The 17500-nt window shown below is 43.5% G+C and overlaps 2 protein-coding genes across 5 annotated transcripts in view; both read right to left on the bottom strand.

The window, feature by feature from the left end:
- Nucleotides 1-3918, bottom strand: part of LOC125287871 — a 71436-nt gene extending 67518 nt beyond the window's left edge. For all 4 annotated transcript variants that reach the window (XM_048233933.1, XM_048233934.1, XM_048233932.1 and 1 more), the window contains exons 1-2: nucleotides 3850-3918; nucleotides 1-58 (exon numbers count right to left, since the gene is read on the bottom strand). The exon at nucleotides 1-58 is cut by the window's left edge and continues 27 nt beyond it. The gene's annotated coding sequence lies outside the window, so the exon portion shown is untranslated. The remainder of the gene's footprint in view (nucleotides 59-3849) is intronic.
- The window catches only part of spns1 (spinster homolog 1 (Drosophila)), a 32217-nt gene continuing 17790 nt past the window's right edge, over nucleotides 3074-17500 (bottom strand). The window contains exons 9-13 of the mRNA XM_048233935.1: nucleotides 14877-15066; nucleotides 13399-13464; nucleotides 13170-13268; nucleotides 8930-9098; nucleotides 3074-4240 (exon numbers count right to left, since the gene is read on the bottom strand). Coding sequence (XP_048089892.1) covers nucleotides 4170-4240; nucleotides 8930-9098; nucleotides 13170-13268; nucleotides 13399-13464; nucleotides 14877-15066 — 595 coding nt within the window. The 3' untranslated portion in view covers nucleotides 3074-4169. The remainder of the gene's footprint in view (nucleotides 4241-8929; nucleotides 9099-13169; nucleotides 13269-13398; nucleotides 13465-14876; nucleotides 15067-17500) is intronic.

Genomic DNA, 17500 nt, shown 5'->3' on the forward strand with positions numbered 1-17500 from the left:
GCACACTTCTTGGTCAGAAGTTGTCCTCTCTCACACACACACACACACACACACACACCTTTCTTCCTCTCTCTCTCACACACACAGCGTTCTCTCTCACACACGGCCGATGCTAGAGAACTCAGGGTTCCACCATGCTCTGCTCCTGTGTTCCGCCACAGCCCACGTTCTCTCCGGTTCCGTTAAACCCGCTCCGCTCTCAGTCACCTGGCCTGTCTGAGCACCAGCAGGTGTGTGTGTGTGTGTGTCCTATAGCAGCAGTGTTTTAGTGTGTGTGTTGTGTGAGTTCCACTCAGCTCAGCAGTGTGTGTTCTGAGCCATCGCCACCTGTGGACCCCTCGCTACAGTCCCGCTGTCTCCTGATTGGCTGTTCATGGGCTCACACTGGGCCCTGATTGGCTGTCCTCTCCCCCCTCTGCCTGCTCATTGGCTGCCTCAGCCATGGTTGTGTGGTCTGATTGGCTGCACCTCTCTGTGCTCTGTCCCTCACACACATCACTGCATCCTTTCATCACCACACCTCTCCATCTCTCTCTCTCTCTCTCTCCATCTCTCTCTCAAAGATGGACCTCTTCTTGGAGCAGCTCTTCCCCTAACACAAACAAACACACAAACACAAACAAACACACACACACACACAGCAACATGTCCAAGCCACACACCGTGCACTTCCTCCACCCCAGAGGCACACACTCCGTTGCTTCATTGTCATTGACACTGTGCTTGTCTGATCTTTCCATCTCCCTCTCTCTCTCTCTCTCCCCATCTCTCTCTCCATCTCTTCCTATTCTTCGTCACTGTTTTTATATAAATGAAATGATTATTAAAGCGCTATATAAATAAAACAAATTAAAGTGACTATTTTCCAACACTGTTTCTACTAAAAGCATGTAACAAACACCTGAGTGCACCCATCTCACACACACACCCATCTTACTCACACACACGCAATCATCTCTCACACACACACACACCCATACCCATCTCACTCTCACACTCACCCACACACACACTTACACCCCCACCCATCTCTCTCACACACACACACCTGAGAGTGCACACACAACACACTCTCTCTGTTTCTCTCTCTCTCTCTCACACACACACACACCTAACACACTCGGCGACAGATGCACATACAGTACACACACACACACATATACATACTGAAACTCTGCCCCACACAAACAGCAATATTCTCTGACTCACACACACACGCGGCTGTTTGAGCATCTTCCTCTGTCACAGACAAACAGGAAACCACACCAACGGAAGGAGTGGGGGAGATAGAGAGAAGAGGAGGAGAGAGAGAGAGAGAGAAGAGGAGAGAGAGAGAGAGATAGAGAGAATAGGAGGAGAGAGAGAGAAGGGGAGAGAGACAAACCAAACTGTTCATGCCTAGCTGCACATTATATTATGACCTGCCATAAAACAAGAGAAAAGTTGTAACTTTCATGTATGTGGCATATTGATGAGTTTATCCCTTTTGTGTACATGTAAATACTATGTTTGATATTAGGTATTGCTATTTACCTCAAATTGATTTATGTAGATGTATCTACAAGTGTAGGCATATAATGTGTTTACAATAATACATTTTTTTTATTTCTACCTACAGTATAGCACTATAGCTGAAGCTATTACTGTCCTTTTAATACCATTTCATTATTATATATTTATATATATATTTGAACTTTCCTTTCATTATTTAATTTTATCTCTATAACAATACTTAGGTAAAGTTGATTATTAAAATGTTATACTTGTAGCTTTGGCAACAGTGACTTTACTCATTCATGCCAATAAAGCACCATTTGATTTAATTTGAGAGAGAGAGAGAGAGAGAGAGAGAGAGAGAGAGAGAGAGAGAGAGAGAGAGAGAGAGAGAAAAAGTGATGAGGTAGGCGGTTAGGTTCTCGCTTCACATTGTGTCACTTTTTCCAATCTGCTCATAAACCAAACAGATGAAACATAGTGTGTGTGTGAGAGAGTATATGTGTGTGTTTATTGGCCCTGGGCCAGATGACACATAGTGGGGGACATAAGTATTGAACACGTCAACATTGTGTGTGTGTGTGTGTGTGAGTATGTGTGTGTGTTTATTGGCCCTGGGCCAGATGACACATAGTGGGGGACATAAGTATTGAACACGTCAACATTGTGTGTGTGTGTTTATTGGCCCTGGGCCAGATGAAACATAGTGGGGGACATAAGTACTGAACACGTCAACATTGTGTTCAGTATGTGTACTTCCAATGAGGCTATTTGCATGTCATTTTGTAAAATGTGTGTCCAGAGCTCTAAAGTGTGTGTTTGTGTGTGTGTGTGTGTCCAGGGCTGTAAAGTGTGTGTGTGTGTGTCCAGGGCTGTAAAGTGTGTGTGTGTCCAGGGCTGTAAAGTTGTCTAATACACCGCTCACCGTGGTACCAGTTTGCTGCCAGCTGAAATGGTTGGTCAATTGTTTTGATCTGTGACATCATTGGTCAACTGGAAAAAGCCTGATAGTGACAGAGGAGTCGGACACACTTCGGTCAACACCTACCTTGCATTAGTGTCCGATTAAATGGCCTAATCGAGTCGTGCAGTAGTGTCCGATTAAATGGCCTAGTCCAGCTCTTGCTGTAGTGTCCGATTAAATGCCCTAGTCCAGCTCTTGCTGTAGTGTCCGATTGGCTCGATGGTGTTTTATGCCCCCAACGTCGTCTTCCAGGCAGCGCTGCCACCGCTGACTTAAAGGCACCTAATCCTAAACCTAAACCTAACCCTAACCTTAACCCACGCCTAACCATAGTGCCTACGCTGCCTTGAAGACAATGTTGGGGACATAAAACACCAAGAAACGGCCGATTAAATGGCCCAGTCCAGCTCTTACTGTAGTGTCCGATTAAATGGCCCAGTCCAGCTCTTACTGTAGTGTCCGATTAAATGGCCTAGTCCAGCTCTTGCTTTAGCTCAACTGTACATGTAAACAACAGACACACACATTAAGACACACACACACACACACACACAAACAAACAAACAAATACAGATGCACAAACACCACACACACAAACTGATAGACAACCCATAATTAAGTTGGACCAGATTTTCTCTTTAATGTGTGTGTGTGTAAAAAAAAGAGAGTTACAGTTACAAAAGAAGCATCTTGTCCACTTGGCCGCCTGTCGTCATTACAAGCGCTACACACACTTCTCTCAGACAGCACTGTCGTCATTACAAGCGTTACACACACTTCTCTCAGACAGCACTGGCTCTGTGCAGTACACTTGCCTCGGCACCCACGCCCCAACACACACACACACACTCGCACTCTTTCTCCATCTCAAACAAACAGAACTGTTAAGATAACACAGACCATTTTCAGACACACATGAAGATGTGCATATCACTCACTCACTCACACACACACACACACACAGACAGAGACACAGACACACACACGTTAACATGACTGAGCACAATGAGGTTTATGTGGGTTGGACACACTGATGCACGCACACACACAAACTCACAGAACTGTTCATTTATAGAATGTTAAGATAAAACCATTCCTGGACGCATGCACACACACACACACACGCATGCACACACACTCACACTCACAGGGTAAGGACGTGGTTCCAATCAGAGGTAGAGTAGCACAGCTTAGAGTCAAACCTTAAAACACATTAAAACTAAAACTAAAATAAAATAAAAAAACATACTCTCTGTGTGTGTGTGTGTGTGTTTTAAAGGCGATGTAGTAGTAAAGAAACATTAGTGTAATATAGTGTCTACTGTATAAAAAGGTAAAAGGTTAAAACACACACACTCTCTCAAACTCGCAAGTCCAAATTGCTCTCTTACACACACACACACACACACACACACACTCTTCCGTCCCTCTAAAATTGGCCCTTACACTCACTCACACACACACACACACACACACGCACACGCGCACCTCACTGGCCGAGTGGGAGATTTCCCATGAGTCACCAGTGTAGCGCCCCCTGGTGGTGTGGACACAGCCAGCACACGCCCCTGGCGGGAAAACCGTCCAATCAGGTGGCTGCCACAACAAACACTCCCTTCCGATTGGCTGAGCGGTCCAGGGGTCCGTCAAACGCTCCAATGAGGATTCGGCTCTCTCAGAGGAGACGGACCCGCCCACATCACTCCCCTCGTCAAATCAGCACGCTGGACACGGGGACTTTGGTGGATCTACCTCTTTTGGGAACAACAATTGGTGCATCATCTGTCAATCAAGACATAACACGGATCAAACATGAAAATACAATACACAACATAATATGAAGTATACACACACACACACACACAATAGAGGGTGACAATTTTTCGGGACTCCCGCGGTTCACGGTATTTCACTGTTGGTAACATGATAGGGACGGGACGGGCAGAAATCAACGGGAGTGGACGGGAGGGGAACCAAGCCGGAGATTAAATTAAAACATGCGGTGAGTGCACCCAAAGATTGCAGGGCATTTCTAGAAAAGAGAACCACTTACAACTCACAATACGTTTGTTGATTGGCTACTGCTAACCGCAGAGTAGCCCATCAGAGCAATACAAAGCAGCTGCCCTGTTCACAAGCCAATTAATCAGCATCAGCGACTAGATGCTACACTGAAAACTGAAGGTGTTTTCTATTGCCATATCAACGTGAGCTAATCGCTAACGTTATCTGAGATTAGTGCTGGGCGGTATACCGGTTCACACCATATACCGGTGTATATTTTCGTTATGATATGAATTTTTAATATACCGTCATACCGGTGTATTTGATTACACAACGTTTGGAACGCTGCGCGCGCAACAGTGTTTCCGACGGGACTTTTCACACGCACGCATGGTGCCAATGCGAGGCATAGTGAGGGTAAACACAAAACACCTTCAGTTTTTCCCCTGAAATGTGACCCTTAAGGCTTAATTTCTCCTTAGGTAAGGGGTTTATTTAAGGGTGTTGCACAGAATACCTTAAATTGTTTCTTTAGTTAAGGAAAAACGTTATATTAAGGGATACTGCATTGAAAGGGATTTACCATCATGAAAATTCTATTGAGATTGTTCAACAGCTGTAACTAGCTGGCTAGTAGGTGATGTCGTTAGTTAGCAACCCACCGAACACAGTGAAGTTTAATGATCTTATTCATCTCACCTTAAGAATATTCGCTGAAATTATCCAGGTAGCAAGTGAAGCATGTTATAGACAATAGACATGAACTGAGCAATACTAGCTGGCTAGTTAGAAATGATCCTGTCTGTCATCAGTGCACCAAAACAAACTTTTTTGTTAATGTTTTGCCTAGCGAACCGAACCGAAGCTCATGGCAGGCTAACAAGACATCCACATCAAGTTAACGTTAGCCTACCACTAACGTCATGCAAACCACACAATAAAAATAAGGCATGTTTCTGATAGGCCTATTTGTCAGAGTAAGCATATTAGCAGAGAGGTTTTATTTTAAATTGTATAATTTTCAAAAAAGTATAATTATTGCAAGTTGCACTACTTTTTGTATTGGTTTTATACAAGATGTTTGTGAAATTTGCACAGTGAAAGTTCTGTATTTTGACTGCAATTGTCTTTGTATTCTGATGCATTAGAATCATAAGTGGCTCTTTGTAAACAGCATAATTTTCTGGGGCCATGCAAAACTGCATTACCACTAGTGTGGACAGGCATGCAAACTGGTCAGGGGTGAAAAAGGTGAGAAGGGCACGCGAAGTGACAATAGTGCATAGCTTCCACGGAGTATGAAATGGCCCAAAACCTTAGATTTACAAAGAAAACAAACTATAAAATCACTAAAAAATTTGTTGTGGCCAAAAATATATCATATGTATGATAAAAATAAGTTAATATAAAAAAAGGTGTCGTCTTCTCCTATTTCTCCTTAAGTGTGAGGGGCCCGTTGCACTGTTTGGCAGCATGCTTCAGCATGGCCCTCCACTCCTCCTAAGCAATCTACAGGAGTTCTCTTTCTTTCTTTTTTCTCTGTGCCTGAAGTTCAGACATTTCTGAAGATTTCAGGCCTATTGGACATGAGGACATAGTAGGCATAGTATTAGAATAAAGATGTTAAGTTTGAATATTTGTTGAACCAAACCAGGTGAAACTTGCTAGAGACACACACTATTTCAGACTAACATTATATAAAATAGGGTAGACTAGACTAATTTGTAAAATCGATTTAAAATCTTTTAACTTCCTATGGAATGGGCATTTTTGTGTCTAGACCAGGTCTTGTGAAGCCGTGTGCAAAAGTAGATCAAAATAAAATGAAAAATGAGTCATTTAGACCATTATTTGCTAAGGTATGCTCATGCGTTTTGTAAAATGCCCAATGGAAACTCCCCATAGGACTTTTGGTAAGCCAAATTGCATACTGACAATAAAAGCCTTACTGTGTGGTTTCTGGACTATTTGGATTGTTTGTCAGAGGTTCTGATGGAATGACTACACTATGGAATAATTACAGAAATGTCTTTGCATTTTCTTTGTTGGTTCAATGGGTGTGGATAAGATGGATTATACATCTGCACAACAAATATTGGATAAAAATATGGATTCCTGTGACTATTTCAATACCCAATTTGCTGCATCTATCTTATTGATAAGGATACACACTGCAGCTAGAAGGTACATGTAGGGAAGCACCGGAGGGGGAGGAGGGCAATTGACTACAATTTAATTGAGACATAGTAAGATTAATCTGACAATGTAAAGCACTATACAGATTGTACATGTACAGGTTGTCATATATGGATTCCCAGTGTCCAAGCTTTCAAATGGTGTATAACATTACTATGCTAAATAGCAATATGGTGCAAATGATTTATAATGTTGGGGGAGAGGGGGGTGGGTGTGTTGTGGAGGGCACACTGTTTCATAACAAGTGTTATCCTGCTGCCTAGGTTACTTACAGATTGTGGCATTGTGCTAGTTAGTTTGTTTAACCAACCAATAAAGTTGTGTTGTGTGAATAGTGTTCACACTACATGTTAAACTGTAGCCTAGCCTATACACAGGCTACTTCAGATCAGGTCACTGAACGTTTCTTAAAGACATGTCAATCAACACCGATTTTGTCTCTGAGCAAGATCAGTACAGCAAAGGCTAATGTGAATAATTAAAGAGTTAAACGTTTTGCACAGCCCAGTTTAGGAGACATTTAACTCTTTAGGTCATTCACATTAGCCTTTGCTCTACTGATAAGGTCTGTGTATTTGCTTCACCTTTTGCCGATCTAGACCAAGTACAGCACGTAACCTATTCATCAAATTAACTCGTTGTGTCTATATTTCTGTCTCATATCGCTAACTTTAACTTTACACTAATCTCAACGTCTTTTGCTAACAGAAGTTGAAAGTTTCAACTAGCCCACCTGTGACATCTCTAGGCACCTCTTCTCGCCGTGCTCACATTCCAGCTGACATTTCAGACGCATCTAGGCCTATCTGCGCTCACAAAAGGAGGCTATACCTGCGCGAGCGTTCTGTTCTCGTTGCCTCTGCAGCAACAAGCTTCCACTGATGTTTAGTAAACGCACATAGCCTAACATTCGTTGCTGAAATGTTTATTTGCGCATCGGTTCTGCACAAACCACGTAAGTCAGTCATTTTGGATTCAAAACGGCGAATTTTGCCGAAAGGCGAGGAGTTTGCATGCCTGGTGTGGAGTTATTCTACATCATGACTGTAAAATAGACCATCCTTAGTCAAAGTACTGCAGCAATTCCTCTCTCAACCTGTAGAAAATGCTGAACATCTGATTATGCATGGACAAAAAAATACCGTCATATACCGTGAAACCGTAAGAATTTTGAAAAATACCGTGATATACATTTTTGATCATACCGCCCAGCACTATCGGAGATGCTAGTTTTTGTAACGGCAGGAATAAACACACATGGTAACAAAATCAATCTAAACATGTGTAGCTTTACTCAACACATTAACACTGATACAGTGTAATTGTCAAGTTGTATGGCTCACTGTGTTCAAAGTCGATCTTAATAACCCTCGTCACCTCGACTAGCCTATGTGGTGGTTGTTATGGGAAACTAGCTAATAAATGGCAATGTAGCTTTACTGTAGTGAAGTTCGCAAGATTGGAAAGAGGAAATAGCGTTTACATGTCCATTTAAATTATAGCCTTTCTAATGCACTTTTATGCGTTTTAAATCCGAAATAAGATGGAATGTGAGGAGACTGCTATTAACTTTAAAGAGGCCTATCTACAATTGACGCAAATAAACCTCATGTCCGGTCTATGGATGTCTGCTTTATCCGATTGTTGACAGCAGGGTTTTTTACGATTTAAAATGATACTTTCTAGATTTTAATGGGCCATGTTGAAGAGCTGATATCCGTTATTGTTCGTGCAAATATAAACTGATTCATGTCCCCTTGAGTGTTGCAACTGTGAGGTCCATGGTCCATGGTCCACAGAAGTATTGTTTTATTTTGCGAGTGATATCCACGCTCTGGCGGTGTTCACTCCCAGTTTCAGAGCTATTCTAAATGCAAAAATGCACAGAAGGAGTTCCTAAGCTATATAAAGGTATAAGCTAAGCCTATTACACAACCTAAAAATTGTCACTATGCTGGCGACCCAAATAAAATCTCCTACGACCCACCCTTTGGGAACCAATGCTTTAGACAACATAGGGAACGAAACGGGAGTGGACGGGATTCGGGAGCCTTTCTCTCGGGATTTTGCAGGACAGGATTTTTTTGGGGGGCAGTCACGTGATGGGGATATGACGGGAGTGCGGTGTGGGCTCGGGATGGGACGGGAGTGAAAATTGATTCCCGTGTCACCCTCTAATACACATACATAACATGACATGAACCACACAAAAAAAACATACACATGTATCACCACCACACACACACACACAAACACAGAGCGGTCACTCACCGGAGGGGGTGTAGTTCTCGGCCAGGAGGCGGTCCTTTTCAATGAAGACGGCGGTGGCCAGGAAGAAGGCTCCGCCCCCAACAGCGATGAATGAGCAAATCAGCAGAGAGAGCTGCAGCGACCGGAACGCCCACATGTAGGACTCCTCCCTCTTCAGAGAGTCCGACACCTACACACACACACACACACACACGTGTTAGTGTGAGACGGTGTGTGTGTTAGTAGGAGTGTGCGTGCGTGTTAGTAGGAGTGTGTGTGTGTGTGTGTGTGGAAGTGTGAGTGAGTGTGTGTTAGTATGAGTGTGTGTGTGTGTGTTAGTGTGAGTGTGTATATGTGTGTGTATAGTGGTGTGTGTGTGTGTGTGTGTGTGTTAGTATGAGTGTGTCTATGTGTGTGTTAGTATGAGTGTGTCTGTGTGTGTGTGTGTGTGTGTGTGTGTGTGAGTGAGTGTGTTTTGTGTTAGTATGACTGGGTTAGTGAGTGTGTGTTAGTATGAGTGTGTCTATGTGTGTGTATAGTGGTGTCAAGTCAATTCAAGTCAGTTTTATTTTTAAAGCGCATTTAACATGCACATAGTGCAACCCAAAGCGCTCCAACAAACAAGACACAACAAGACAAACGATGCCGGATGGAGCAGCATAGTCGTCAGCGTGCCCATGACACCAAGACATGACAAATACATTTAAAAAATAACAAATACAAAAAATGTTGGACGGAGCGGCGTAGTCGCCAGACAGACAACAAAACAAATAAACAAATAAAAAGTGAAAAAACAAAAAAGAAAATATATTTAAAAAGGGGAAAGGTGATGTTAAAATTAGTCCAATTTCCAAACCAGCTGAAAATGTCCAAGGGCAATGATGATCCGTGAAAACTGCACAGAGTGTCTTCACAACCGATATGCCAACAAAGTTCTTTAACGTTAGCAAATGATCAACCCGGTGAATTCACTGGCAGTCTGGAGATCACGTTAACGTTAGGCCTTGTAGACTGCAGTCTGGAGATCACTGGAAGCACAGTCTGAAGTAGTGGGCGATCGTGTAGATCCGCAACTTCGGTGGACTTCTAACAGCGACCGTCTGTTACTCGTGAGACTGCAGCTCCTCACGCTAGGCTAACGTTAGTCAGCAGTTGGCATGGCAGCTCGCGAGGTCAGCAACAGCTCGGCGTCCGCGGCAGATCTCCCGCAGAGTAGCCCAGGTCCAGCTGACCCGAGAGATCCCCTCGACCAGACAGTGAAGTGCAGCACCGCTCACGGATAGATGGAAGGATGTCCGATGCCCAGCTAGGGCAAAAGCTAGCCATAGCAAGCTCCCAATTTCAGCTGACTTAGAAGCAGTAAAAGGACTAAGAATAATGCGAAAACTATCAAAAATAGCGTAAATAAATAGGGAAAACATTTAACTAGACAAACCAATACAAAAAATAAACATGACATTACATAAAATTACGAACATTACATAAAAAAACAAAAACATGACGCCAGACGGAGCGGCGTGTCTCGCCAGCGTCCCCGTAACCTAGCAACTGATGTGAGTGTGTGCGTTAGTATGTGTGTGTCTGTGTGTGTTAGTATGAGTGTGTCTGTGTGTGTGTGTGTGTTAGTGTGAGTGTGTCTGTGTGTGTGTGTGTGTGTGTGTGTGTGTGTGTTCGTATGAGTGTGTCTGTGTGTGTTAGTGTGAGTGTGTCTGTGTGTGTGTGTGTGTGTGTGTTAGTATGAGTGTGTCTGTGTGTGTGTGTGTTAGTGTGAGTGTGTCTGTGTGTGTCTGTGTGTGTGTGTGTTCGTATGAGTGTGTGTGTGTGTGTGTGTGTGTTCGTATGAGTGTGTCTGTGTGTGTTAGTGTGAGTGTGTGTCTGTGTGTGTGTGTGTGTTCGTATGAGTGTGTGTGTGTGTGTGTGTTAGTATGTGTGTGTCTATTAGAGTGTGGCTACCCGAACCGAGCCTGATGGGACACGACGGGTCGGGTCGGGTTCGGACAAATATTTAGAAATTGTAGTCGGGTTTGGTTCGGGTTCGGACACATGGGGGCGAAATGCATTGGAAGCTTTACATTTAAAAGTCCTTATTATGTTGGGTATCCAACAGGCCTGCTTTACATGATGCAAACGTTGTCACGTCTCACGACTACATAAACAAAGGTTATGCACATCGCACATAAGCACAGTCTTGGGTGACGTTAAAAAAAGTTGTTAGCCTATCAGGAGATTTTAAGATTATTTGCGTTGCATACTGTGGTAAAGACATAGGCTACCGGTAGGCTATAAGGTCGTCTCGTTCAACTGGATGAGGATTTCCTCGAGTTTCCCCAATTAACGTCGATGCTGCATATGGATCAGTGACAGAGGCACTATAGTTTCAAAGTAGTGTTCATTTTGTCACCTATTTTTAATTTAGTCTTAGTCTTGTAACGAAATGTCCTTTTTAGTCTTTGTCATATTTAGTCATTCAAATATAATTTTTGTTAGTCAAGTTTTAGTTGACTAAAAGTCTAAATCATTTTAGTCTAGTTTTTAGTCAAAAGAAAACTAAAGGTATCTTAGTCTTAGTCAGTTTTAGTCAACACATTTTAGTCTTTTTTTTTTTATAACAAATTATTTCTGATTACCATTTGAGTCAAATAGTGTTTCACACATCTCAATTTTCCAACAATATTGTGTGTCCACAGGGCTACTCGTCTGTTATAATTACTCATTCTGATTTTTTCGTCAGTCAGTATGTTTACATGCACAGGTAAGTCGAGCTACAGTTATAGCTTCGGCTGGGATTTGACCATAGACAGTAAAAGATTTGACTGGACCACTGTCATATTAAAGTAGACCAGTGTTTCTCAAAGTGTGGTCCGGGGATCACTGGTGGTCCAAAAGGTATCCCAAGTAGTCCTTGAGCAGGCGTGGTAAAATATAATATAGATGAGTTGTTTGCAATATTGAACCAACTTGTATGTAAAACAGTTCTGCAACTAAGATATGCCAGTTTAAATCATACAGTATGAATCCACACAATAAGCAAAGTGCAAAGACAATAAGCAAGGTGGTTCAGTAGGCCTATTGTGTAGACTAATTATAGGCTACTGTTGAAGTTGAAGTGAACTGTATCTTTTTCTTTTTTTTTTTTTTTTTAGTTAAGTGGTCCTGAAACTGAAAAGGTTTGAGAAACACTGTCATAGGCCAAAGTATTAATGTTTTACTTAGCCCTCGCTAGATGGCGATATCGTAAACACAACACATTCCCCAAACAGACTCTCCATCTTAGCCATAGCTAACTTGCTAGCTTGAACTTTCCATATTAGCTTACTTGCTAGCAAACTTTGCATCATCAGTCTAACTAGTAAAATAGTTGACATTACATGATGAACATTTTCGTATGGACATTCTGGGGGATGTTAATTTGTATGAGAGAAGCTTCAACTTCTGGGTATGTAGCATTGTGGCATAAAGCTTAGGTAGTTAGCTTAGAAATCTCCAGTGTTCTTGTTCCATGTAGTTTAGGTGTTGCAGCCACAGGGTTGCAGCAACACCGCGTAGACTAGCCTACAGGAAAACTGTTGCATATGAACTCATTCGCAATATTTTGAAAACGTAACAGCTAGATATTCTGTCTTCTCATTTTGTAGATGAAAATGAAGAGAGATTTTATCTTAGTTTTTATTTCATGCAAAACATTTTAGTCTCGTCTTTTTTCGGCAAAAATAATGCATCTTAAGATAGTCCTAGTCAGTGTTTCAGGACATTACTGCCGTCTCGTCATCGTCTCGTCTTAGTCATGAAAAAAAAGGTTGTTGACGAACATATTTCCTCTCGTCTCCTCTGACGAAATTAACACTATTTCAAAGACTGTTGCAGTTCATTTTTAAGACTTTTCGTCAATGGTAAGACTAGAATTCCATTTCAATAGGCTATGCTTGCTTGGGCCTCTTGTGTTAATGTGCGCTGTGTGTGACCTGCGTGCGTGCACGCTCATCTGATTCTGTAGACAATTTGTTGTGTGTTCCGTTTAATGGGCTAAAAAGACAGGCTATCCACAAGCGTGAGCGTTTAATCACTAGCATGGGAATAACTGAGGCATCATCTGCGTCGGGCTCGGCCGGGTTCGGACATAAAATGAAAATGCCTGTCGGGTTCGGACGCAACTCTGTTGGACGCGGGCCGGGTTCGGACAGAAATTTGCGGCCCGATCCGCACTCTAGTGTCTATGTGTGTGTGTGTGTTAGTATGAGTGTGTGTGTGTGTGTGCGCATACCACTCCTATGAGGTAGGGGCTCCCTGCATCCCCCAGCAGGTGAGAGAGAACGATCTGGAAGGCCTCGGCAGTGGACCGCCGCGTTGGCACCACCACATACTGGGCACACAGACAGAGACAGACAGAGAGAGACAGAGAGTGAGAGTGAGAGTGTGTGTGTGTGCGTGCGTGCGTGCGTGTAAAAATACAGCTATATACATATGTATTGGTGTGTGTGTGCTTGACTGACCAGTAGGATGTCGGCTACGATGGCCCAGTTCATGGACAGGAAGGTCTCCCCCAGGAAGATGAACACCTGCAGATCACACACACACACACACACTGTGATCATGTCCTCTCCCTTAAGAAATGGGTTAATTAGAGATGTTAGATGGTAAGTGGTAGGATCAGTAAGGGCTAGTTGTTAGTGGTGCTACGAGAGGAGATGTTCTGTTTTTGGAAGATCGTTCGTTCATCTGAGGAGCGCAGCGGTCTGGAGGTAGCGTATGTCTGTATGAGGGCATTCAAGTAGGCGGGAGCAGAACCGGAGACTACTTTGTAGGCAAGCGTTAGAGCCTTGAATTTGATGCGGGCCGCCATAGGTAGCCAGTGTAGCTGGATGAGCAGCGGGGTAACATGTGCCCTTTTGGGTTGTGTGTGTGTGTGTGTGTGTAACATGTGCCCTTTTGGTTTCATCTGAAGGGGTTTCACGGCGCAGGCTGGGAGACCCGTCAGGAGGGCGTTGCAGTAGTCGAGTCGTGAGATGACTATTGCCTGAACCAGAAGTTGAGTTGCATATTGAGTCAGGTAAGTTCTGATTTTCTGTATGTTGTAGAGTGCGAAACGGCACGACCGGGCGACCGAGGTAACATGATCTGAGAAGGTTAGTTGGTTGTTGAGAACGACTCCTAATTTTCTTGCAGCGCTGGTAGGTGCAACAGACAAGGAGTCAATTTTGATGTGTGTGTGTGTGTGTCATGATGTATGGTACGTTTAGCTGGAAGGACCAGCAGTTTTTTACCGAATATCTTAAGGGTCAAAATGCATACTTAATGCGTACTTAAGGGTTAAAATGTGTAATTAATGCGTACTTAAGGGTTAAAATGCATGGTTAAAATGAGTACTTAAAGGAGAATTCCGATGTGATATTGACTTAAAGTGTGTTGAAACATGATACCGAGTGTGAACGTATGTCTCATAGCCCATCTCGGCTTGTCCCCCGCACTCCAAAATCTGGCTAGTTAGCCGATGCTACCAACAGCTTTTCAATGGTGGTGCTTGGCATCGGCTAGCCATGCAAATAAATCACTGTTTTACACCATTTACGAGGCTCAATGTATCTCCACACTTCATTGGTAGACTTCGAGGGCCCTGACATTTAAAGCGAGAGATTGAGAACTTTGAAAAAGCACTGGTAGTTTACTTACAAGGCGATTTATACAGACAGTATCTTCCGCGAAGTTTAGCGTTTGCAGCCATCTTGAATTTAGTCCGCGATAAATTCGACGGCAGTAAGAATGAACAGGTATGATAAGGGATCAGATTCCAAAAATAATTCAGTGGAAATGCATGGATTCCAGTTTCTTCCAGTAGCAGCAACTGGAATCCATGTTTAAAAGATGCATTCAATCCAAAGTCATGTCTAGTGAGACAACTTTCTATGTAGGGAGGGTGGCAGCAGGCGGCTATCTTCCGTTTCGAATGGAGTGTGTGTGTGTGTGTACTCACGTAGGTGGCGACGGTGCTGGCCTGAGCGAAGACGATGGACAGATACAGGAAGGGCGCGGCCATCAGGAGTCCGAAGGCGCAGACCAGCGGGTCGGCTCGCGGTGTCCAGCGCTTTAGACGGCGACTCACCTCCACGCCACTGGCCACCCCCAGGATGCCCGTAACACACGTGATGATGCCGAAGTACAGGCTACAGGGGACACACACACACCGTTATACACGTGATGATGCCAAAGTACAGGCTACAGGACACACACACACCGTTATACACGTGATGATGCCAAAGTACAGGCTACAGGACACACACACACACACACACACACACACACACACACACCGTTACACACGGTGATGATGCCGAAGTACAGGCTACACACACACACATTTAATTCATTTATTTGGGATGACCAATACTGATTACAACAACACAGCATTCCAAATATTAATAAAGAGCCCATTTGTGTCTCACACAGCAACACAAACACTGTGCAAGTACTTACAGCTTTACAGGTAAATCAGGATAAATACATATGATCAGCTAAATCAGTGGATAAATACATATTATCAGGGGTAGAGATGGCACCGCCTTCTCCATACATGCAGACTGCCTATGATGCTGACACAGAGCAGTATTTGGCTATTTGCTTAGATTTTGTCTTGTTAAGTCCAGCAATTTGCAATCCTCTAACACAGAGTCTATGAACATGTCCAAGGCTACCATAAATAAGTACAACCACCTACTGAAAGAGCATGAGTTAATGACTAGTATTTTAACATTTTTTCTGAGAAACACAGGTCCATGTACATGTCAAAGCAACAACCCACTTCCAGAATCACAACAGTTTTTAAAAGATCATCAACAACAACAATGTCAGGAGTGTTTGGAGAGTCTCTGAGAACACTTTCTAGAGAGTAGTCATTCAAGTGTGTGAACCAGTTCAATTGTATTTTTTTGTTTGTGTGTATTACACTTTGTCCATATACTCTGCGTAGTTCGTTGGTTGTAATATTGACAATGCGATCGTGTCAGGCTATGTAGAGTGCATTATATGCTGGGCAACCGTTCATTATGTGCGCGGTCGATTCTATTGTGCTGTCGTTGTGTAGAAGGCAAAACGGTTCATGACGTTGTGGATACCACAGGGAGAGGTTATACTGAGTGGGGAGTGCTTGCAACCTAGCTTTAATGACAAATTGTTGAATGCCTGCGTTAACAGATGGGTTATGTAGTGCCGAATGTGAAACTGTCCGGTCCGCGCACTGTAGGCATGCGAGTTTGCCTTGGAGGCGCAGGTTCACCCAGTGATTGCGCTGCTGAGAATGGAAGTGTTGGAGGATCTCATACCTGCATGTCCAGCTGTTCAGCTTTTTGCTGGTTTCTTCATGGTGTAGAGTCGCTTCAGCATGCACATTTAAGTCCATGATTAGCTCCTCGCTGACGTTTACCTGTCCACCGCTTGTGCGTATCCAATTTAGCTGTATGTTATTGCTGCTACACAGATCGTTTAGATCAGGCCAATCTGACCGCACTCCAAACCCTGTGGCCCTGGCGTCCAGTTATCCACTGGGTTTCTTTCTGAAGCCCAGGAAACCTGGTTGTCCATGAGGGGCAAGGGGGATCTTACGTTTGGTTAGGTCAGGAAACCTGGTTCTCCATGAGGGGCAAGGGGGATCTTACGTTTGGTTTGGTCCAGTAGCAATGAGCTCCGGGCCGTTGCTCGCACAGTCGGGTCGTCGTTATTTAGCATATGCAGTAAGTGACTTATTCTGGTGGCTGTATAAATCCATTCAATGTTGGGGATTCCAAGTCCCCCCTCTGATTTGTTCATGAAAATGATACTCCTTGTTGTGTGTGTGTTAAGATTTGTCCATTTCCTAACCAGCTGCACTGTCTTATTGTTCAGTTCTTTCAAAGTTTTTTTGCCGATGTGAACATTGGCAAACAGGTGTTGGATTTTGGAGAGGGCTATGTCCCGAACTGCCTGGAGTTTCATACAGGTCGGCAAGGGGCATTGGTCTATCAGGTCATACACACACAAACCGTTACACACGTGATGATGCCAACAAGGTACAGGCTACATACACACACACACACACACACAGTTACACACGTGATGCCAACAAGGTACAGGCTACACACACACACAACAACACACACATGCACACACACACACACAGTTACACACGTGATGATGCCAACAAGGTACAGGCTACACACACACACACACACGTGCACGCGCGCACACACACACACACACACACACTGTTACACACATGATTATGCCAAAGTACAGGCTACACACACACACACACACACACACACACACACACACACGCGTGATGATGCCAAAGTACAGCAGGGATTAAAGTGATAAAAAATCGTTTGACTGAACTTTTTTCAGGCCATAAGTCAGACGTTGTTCATATCTACCTATAGAGATAGCACCCCTTTTGCGGTCGCGACCTATTGGTTTTTAATGTACAAAAAGATGCAAACAGCAAAGTAAAGGGAGTATTCGCCTTATTCACACGGCGGCCATTGTTTAAACCAAAACTACAGGGGCTACAGGGGACACTTACTATATAATTAATGCCACCTACAGGTGAATGCATAGAACCTAACA

Source organism: Alosa alosa, chromosome 22 (assembly GCF_017589495.1).
Source record: "Alosa alosa isolate M-15738 ecotype Scorff River chromosome 22, AALO_Geno_1.1, whole genome shotgun sequence".
Lineage (NCBI taxonomy): Eukaryota > Metazoa > Chordata > Actinopteri > Clupeiformes > Clupeidae > Alosa > Alosa alosa.